The sequence below is a fragment of the Chelonoidis abingdonii genome, chromosome 3, assembly GCF_003597395.2.
Source record: "Chelonoidis abingdonii isolate Lonesome George chromosome 3, CheloAbing_2.0, whole genome shotgun sequence".
In the NCBI taxonomy this organism is placed as follows: domain Eukaryota; kingdom Metazoa; phylum Chordata; order Testudines; family Testudinidae; genus Chelonoidis; species Chelonoidis abingdonii.
In genome coordinates this window covers 50,074,906-50,082,336 of record NC_133771.1, presented here as the reverse complement: position 1 = coordinate 50,082,336, position 7,431 = coordinate 50,074,906, and the positions used below count along the sequence as shown (strand labels likewise).

The window sequence follows — 7,431 nt, the reverse complement described above, 5'->3', positions numbered from 1 at the left end:
AAACAGGAAATGAAATTCAAAAGGTCGCGGGGCTTTTCCTGTCTACTTGGCCACTGCATCCGAGTTCAGATTGCTGTCCAGAGCGGTCACAGTGGAGCACTGTGGGATACCGCCCAGAGGCCAATACTGTCGATTTGCGACCATGCTAACCCTAATCCGATATGGTAATACCGATTTCAGCGCTACTCCTCTCGTCGGGGAGGAGTACAGAAACCGGTTTAAAGGGCCCTTTATATCGATATAAAGGGCCTCGTTGTGTGGACGGGTGCAGCGTTAAATCAGTTTAATGCTGCTAAAATCGATTTAAATGCATAGTGTAGACCAGGCCAAAGAGTAACCTGGGTTCAATAAACAAATTTAAACTATATTGTATATTTCCTTAAAAAATTATAAATTCTCTCAAAACGAAAAGCCAAGTAGGATTTTAAAACAGAATATTACTAAAATGCAAGGGTATAAGAGGAAGAATTCTCTTGTGGTTAAGGCATTGGACTGGGACTCAGAGTGATATGGTTCATTGATAATGATTTTTGTTGTTCTCTGAACTTTGCTTTTGCAATACAGGTAACAGAAAACTTTTAGAACCCCATGAACCCTAAAAAAATTAAATAATTTTATTATATACTAACACCTGCAAGTATACAATTGTGTGTGTATATATGTGTATATATAATATACACCCCTCTGAATGTTCTGCCACAGTTAAAATACACTTGCCATACTTAATCATCCCATAACATTGTTCATAGGTCCTATCTGTGCAAAAGTTTTTAAATTGGAAACTACAGATGATGCATCTTTCTTTGTAGTCACAATACTTTTTTTGCTGCATGAACGTGGAACTGTCAAAGAACTGAATTTACAAGTACCAAAAAAGCTATTTCAGTATTCTGTTGTTCCCTAGCAACTAGAATCTGCTGATATTTTCTCATCACAAGTGGGTAATATGGATAAAATCTGTTGTGTTTCAGTGAAATCATGCGTCAACGAAAGCAGCTCTGCACAGCAAGAAGCACCAAGCTGTACATCATGTGGTAAGCCAGGAGGTATGTTTTAACAGATGTAGATTTTCGCTTTAAAATCTAAATTGGTAACTATGATATTTAAATAAAGAGGTTTGTTAAACATGTCATTTGGGGAGCATACATTACCTTATATTTACTAAAACCACCACATGGGGGTCAAGGAACATATGAACAAGTCTGCATCACCTAATTATTAAGGATCAAATTCCAGCTCCTTGGAGAATTTCATTCAGATTCCAGAATACTCATGCATTTTAAAAAAAAAAACGGTATCTGGCCTAATTAGTCAAGATAAGGACTAGTTATTGAAAAGAGAAAAACCAGTTCCTCCACATTAAATTCATTTTTTCTCAGAGAAACATGTCCCCGTGCCTTCACTGCAGGAAACGGAAAAGCAATGAAGACAAAGGAAAAGTAGACAATACCTACTAAATAATCATTCTAGCTCAATAATAATTATACTTCTATAGAGATTTCTAACGAATAATGCTTCTAAAGAGGAGAGAGGATAGCAAATAAAGTTTGTATAGTGCTCTGTAAATACGTGAATACTTGACCAAATTTCGGGACAGATTTCTTCCAAAGAAGCAGACATTTTCCATCCAAGAAGCAGCTTTCACTGTGTCATGGAGTTAGCTTTAATCCTCTGCAGGAGGAGGATCTGTTTGCTACATATCACTCAGATAAAGCAGCTTAGTCATATGGCAATTGACTATTTTGAAACCTTTTTTGTCTTGTATCTGGGATGGAAAGAACAGATATATGTTTTCCTGAAATCCTTTGTCTTTTTAAAATAAGTCTTAGTGGCTCTCTTTAAATCTAAAATTATGCCAGATTTTCCTTTTCATAAAATGGTTTTGGCCAGAAAAAAATCTGATCTACTGAATGTGTCCAAAGTTCAAATATCCTTGATGATGTAATTGAAAAAAAATGTCTTAATAGATTAAGAAAAATACAATATAGTTTTCAACTGTTCAAAGTGATAAGACAATGCCTGGCTTAAATTTTCCAGATAGGTCATTCCATAGTAGAATGAGGGTTAATACAGGGTTTCTCAGGGTCGCCACTTGTGTAGGGAAAACCCCTGGCGGGCCGGGCCGGTGTGTTTACCCGCCCCGTCCGCAGGTCCAGCCAATCGCGGCTCCCACTGGATGCAGATCACTGCTCCGGGACAATGGGAGCTGCTGGAAGCGGCACGGGCTGAGGGACTTACTGGCCACCGCTTCAGCAGCCCCCATTGGCCCGGAGCAGCGATCTGCGGCCACTGGGAGCCGCAATCAGCCAGACCTGAGGACAGGGCAGGTAAACACACTGGCCCTGCCCACCAGGGGCTTTCGCTACACAAGCGGCAACCCCTGTTTGAGAAACCTTGGGTTAATATTATCAAATGGTCTTATGAACTTAGCTATCCCTCTCCCCTAATATCAAACCTATCAATTTAACATATAACAGGGTTCTTCTAACCCAACTCTCCACCAATCTGCTGTCTGATCTGGGGCGGGCGGGGGGGGGATCACATTTATGCCTCAGTTTCCCCAGCTGTAAAATGGGGATAATGATAATGACCTCCTTTGTAAGATCTATTGGTTAAAAGAACTATATGACAACTAGGTATTCCTAATATCCTGCCTAAGGCTGTTAAGAGGTACTCAACCCCAAAGGTATTCTAGCACCTTAGAACTCCAGACTTTCAAGAATGACAGTTTTTCTACTTACTAACACTTGAACCTCATCCAAATCCTGGTAAACTTTCAGAATTTGTATTTTTCTGCTACTTCAGAATCTTAGCTAGGAGTACCAGCCTATCTTTGCTAATTTCTCCTTATTAGATTTAGAATATCTAGTTTTATAACTAAAAATTAATACAATACTCATAATTTTGGTGTTACATTTAAAAGATACAGAACACAGAAGCAGACAGGCACAACCAAGTGATACTGGGCATTAAGGGGAGATTTAGATGCTAATATAGTATCTTACTAAGGTGACAAAGAGATCCCAAAATAAAAATTATTTAATGGATGGTAATTGTCTCCAGTGAGGAATTACACCAAACCTTTCCAAACCATGAATCTGTTGTAGAGATATGCAGGTCCTTCCAATGAGCAGTAACTGTCAAATAAGCTGTCAATATTAAGTTAACTGCTTCTCCTCGTTTGGTTTGTATTATACCTTTAAACACATTGTAAAGCTTATGGCATTAATATTCTGATTGATTGTTTTTTTTAAATCGCAGTTATACAGTATTTTCCATTTGAGGATTTCAAGCTATTATATTACTCTCTCAATGTGAAAGGGTAATTATTTTATACACCTCTACCTCGATATAACACTGTCCTCGGGAGCCAAAAAAATCTTACCACTTTATAGGTGAAACCGCGTTATATCGAATTTAATTTGACCCGCCGGAGTGCACAGCCCCACCACTCCGGAGCACTGCTTTATCAGGTTATATCCGAACTCATGTTATATCAGGTGGCATTATATCAGGCCAGAGGTGTAATGCTGTTTCTCTGAAAATATCATTCTAGTAGGATTCCAGCTCCCAAAGCTTGTTCTCTCTAGTACAAAATAGGGAGAAACTCCCCCAAAGCGCTGATCTTTTTGGTTCCTATATACAACTGCAGTGAGTCGGGGTGCTAGACATTACTTCTGACTATTGGACACATGCCACAAAGACTGCTACCACCGTCTTCAGAATATTAATGCATTCCTGATAGGAAATAAAAGATCCACGAATAAAAGAAGTTAGCCAATCACAAATCAATGTTTGAAAAATATCTTAAATAGAACAATGAAAATTAAGGGCTAGATGCATAAAACAACTAAGGCACCTAATTGCGTCTTTAGGCCCTTAAATCCAACATTTAGAACCAGTGAGCCCATCAAATCCCCTGCTCAGTAACTCTGTAGGCACTTAGGTTTCATGCACCCAGACTGGGATCTTCACATAGTCATTCCCTCACCTACCTTGCTTGCTAGACCCAATCCAGGTGTTCTGAGCACACCTAAACCCATACAACACAGCCAGGAGCAGATGATGCCCTCCCTCCCCTTTACAACTGTTAGCTCAGTGGTTAGAGTACTCTCCCAGGATCCAAGTTCAATTCCATCCTCTGTCTGAGGTGGAGCAGGGATTTGAACTTGGATCTTCTCCAGTCCCAGAAGAGTGTGCCAATCACTGGGCTTTGGGGTATATTGAGGCAGCTCTCAAAGTCTCTCCTAGTGAAGCTCAGCTCTTCTACTGGGAGCAGGAGAGTTTGAATTCCCTGCATCCCAGGTGAGTGCCCTATCAACAGGGCTATAAAGTTATTCTCAGTTTCTCTAGCTCAGTGATTAATTATCTACACACACTTCAAAATTTTCATCTTAAATACATGACATCTTGAAAGAAAAAAAAGCTTTAGAGGGTTGGAGGACATGGGCTCCTCAACATCAGAAAAAAAACTTCTGGAGGACTAAGACCCTGAAGCAGGATTCCTCACCAGAGGTGAAATCTAAATTATACTTTGTAAATGTATGAAGCGAAGGCCAACCCCCAACCTGCTTTGCACATATCTGAGATGGAAACATGCCCAGACTGGAAGCTACCTTGTCTCAGATATGACCTTCTAGTTTAAGATCAGACAGTGCAACCAATAGCTATTTTTACATGGTCCCCTTAATGACAGTACTAATCAGGGACCAGGTGTCAAATGAGAGAAGTGTTTTAATCAGAACCTTTTAGCATCAACTGTATAGAAACACAAACAAATCCTATGTACATTCTTGAAGCCCTAAAATTTAACTGCTGAAAATATTTAAATATTTAACACTGTTTTAAACCTGTACCCAAGTTTTCAATTCAAGTGAAGCCTTAGCTCAAGAGCACTTGAAATGGCCAAGACATTAAACACTCAAAAAGGAGCTTTCACCTAACGGAAGTGTCAGTTTCTTTCTTACAATGCTAACAATTTAAAGTTTCAAAATAACTTAATGATGCACAGTTAGGCTGTACCAAGCTTACTCTTCATTTTCTGTGTTTTGTTTCACATGATTTCAAACAATACAATGAATTGTGCCATAAGTTAGAAGTTAGATATTAAGCTAAATTACATGCATTTAAAGAGTCAATCCCACCATTAACCTATTTTAAACATTCAACTTCTTAATAAATCTTATTGGAGGGTCTAGAGCATAAATAAATCAAATCAGAAGTGTTTCCAATTTAACAGTTAAGGGTGCATCTTCAGTGTTTTCATGCTGACAATTTGAAATAACTGCAGTATGAAATCTATTTAAAACAGTCAAATTCAGTTTTGAAGTACATCAAAACAGAACTCTAGTGACTTTGTAAGAACCACCTGAAGGTAACCATACAGCGCCCTTGGCAGTAGTTTGACCTTCACCAAATACTCACATAAATTCTCTTAGGGTTTGTCTACACTGAATTGATGCACACTAGATGGTCTGCAATATGTATGCCGCACTAGCAGCATGCAGACAGAGCTGCTCCCCCATCTTGGAATTTGCATCAGTGTGTACACACAATGGGCTAGGTGCACACTAAGCATAAACCATATGGGCGGATATCCCATGGCCTTTCGCTTCACTGTTGAGTCATGTGTATTCTCGCTGTACATTTTGGGGATTCACAGCAACAGCCAGGTGAAAGCCAATAGAATTCTGGGACTTGATGGTCAAACCCCGCAAAATCCCATAATTTTGCTCCATCCATCCCATGCGTCCTTTCTGGTCCCCATGATTAAAAACTGTTGAATGGCCAGAATTTGCCCATTTGTTCCTGGATTCAAATACATCAGCATTACTACAGTATTACTCAAGAAGCCATACAACACGCCTCAGACAGCTGCTTCGAATCAACTTGGCCCTAGAGTGGTGGAGGGCATACAAAAAACAGTCATGTCAGTCACAGAAGTCCACAAAGCAGCGTGAGACAGTAATTGGAGGACTGCTGAAGTAGTACCCAGTTGCACTGTATATAAACTAACAACAGTCTGCATTGACTCAATTTGTTCCAAACACGGCATGCTTTGAAAGAGAACTCCAGAATTCATACCAATTATGAAGTTAGCGCCCTTTAAAGGTTTGCTTCATGTATACGCAGTCTTTTTCAATCCACACTAAAAAGTAATCAGTTTAAGGCTTGATACAAGAGAACCAAAATTCAAATCGGATGATATCACAAACAGCAATATTATATCTATCAAAATGTGAGATTATTCTCCAACACCAAACAAAAACAAGGCAGTTATACATTTTGATTACCAACATTACGCAAAAATTGCAGTGACTTTGAAAAAGCAAAAAGGTTTCAATGGTTATCACTTAATTATTGCACTTGTGGCAAACTGTTTTAACTAGACTGCTTCTTAGCTTTCAAGAATGTTACTCATTGACTAAAATAAGGCTGCCTCTGGCTTAAATTATATTGTACAGCATTAATGGGAGAATTAGCATAAGAATATATCACTATATGTTAATTAAATACAAATACCTCCTTCTGCAGACTGTATCAGACTACAAACTTGAACTACTATAACGAAAAAATTGCATCCCAAACAGAGCTTCTTCCACAGTGATCTCATTGAGTGCCTTTAATAGTTTGAACAAAAATGTTGTAGTGTCAGTTTTAACTTGAGTTTAACATACCAATAACTTAAGGATAAAACGGCTTTAAGAACATTTTAGTATTTTGTATATCCTCTTATTTTCTATATTATCTATAATCAGGACCCCTCCATAGCAGCAATTCCTAAATTCTACCATCTTGGTTATTTTTATTGCAATGAAATACCCTTAATTCTCAGTCTTCCCACCCTCTAAAACAAACACACAAATATAGATGGCAGTTTAAAATACTTAGTGACAAAGTTTAATACAATACAACGTTCAATGGCTTCCATTCCCAAAGCCTCGTTAAGTAGAATAGAAGGGAAGTGATTGCATGCAATAAAAAAAAAAAAAAAGAAAAGAAAATCTAAGATGAAGGAAAGGTTGGCAATAGAGGTGTGGCAAAATTAAATAAATATTTTAAAGTAAATCAGTTTTTTAATTTGATCTCTTCACCACACATTTGTACTGCAGTAGGGCCAGGGCCCATCTCACCTTATAATGGCAGTGCAAGTTACTGGGAATAGGAACAGTTACTATTGGTCTGTTTTTCCAACAGAAACCTGGTTTTGAAACTCTTTTTCCCAATCCTCTCCTTTTATTCTGAAGGCTGCTATCGCTTCTGATTACTCATTTAAATTAAACAGACTGAGCAACACCAGGATGCAAAAATTCAAACCAAAAAGAGACAGAGGAATGCTATACATAGACTGCATAGAATCATAGATTATTAGGGTTGGAAGGGACCTCAGGAAATCATCTAGTCCAACCCCCTGCTCAAAGCAGGACCAAT

At 38.5% G+C, this 7,431-nt stretch overlaps 1 protein-coding gene across 3 annotated transcripts in view; it reads right to left on the bottom strand.

Moving 5' to 3' along the window:
- Window positions 1-7,431, bottom strand: part of PRIM2 (DNA primase subunit 2) — a 291,161-nt gene that overhangs the window by 212,533 nt on the left and 71,197 nt on the right. The window contains exon 8 of one of the 3 annotated variants that reach the window (XM_075063735.1): window positions 6,537-6,620. The exons of the other annotated variants lie outside the window; for them this stretch is intronic. Within the exon in view, the coding sequence (XP_074919836.1) occupies window positions 6,546-6,620 (75 nt within the window). The 3' untranslated portion in view covers window positions 6,537-6,545. Of the gene's footprint in view, window positions 1-6,536; window positions 6,621-7,431 lie in introns of those variants that run through there. 3 annotated transcript variants of the gene reach the window in all.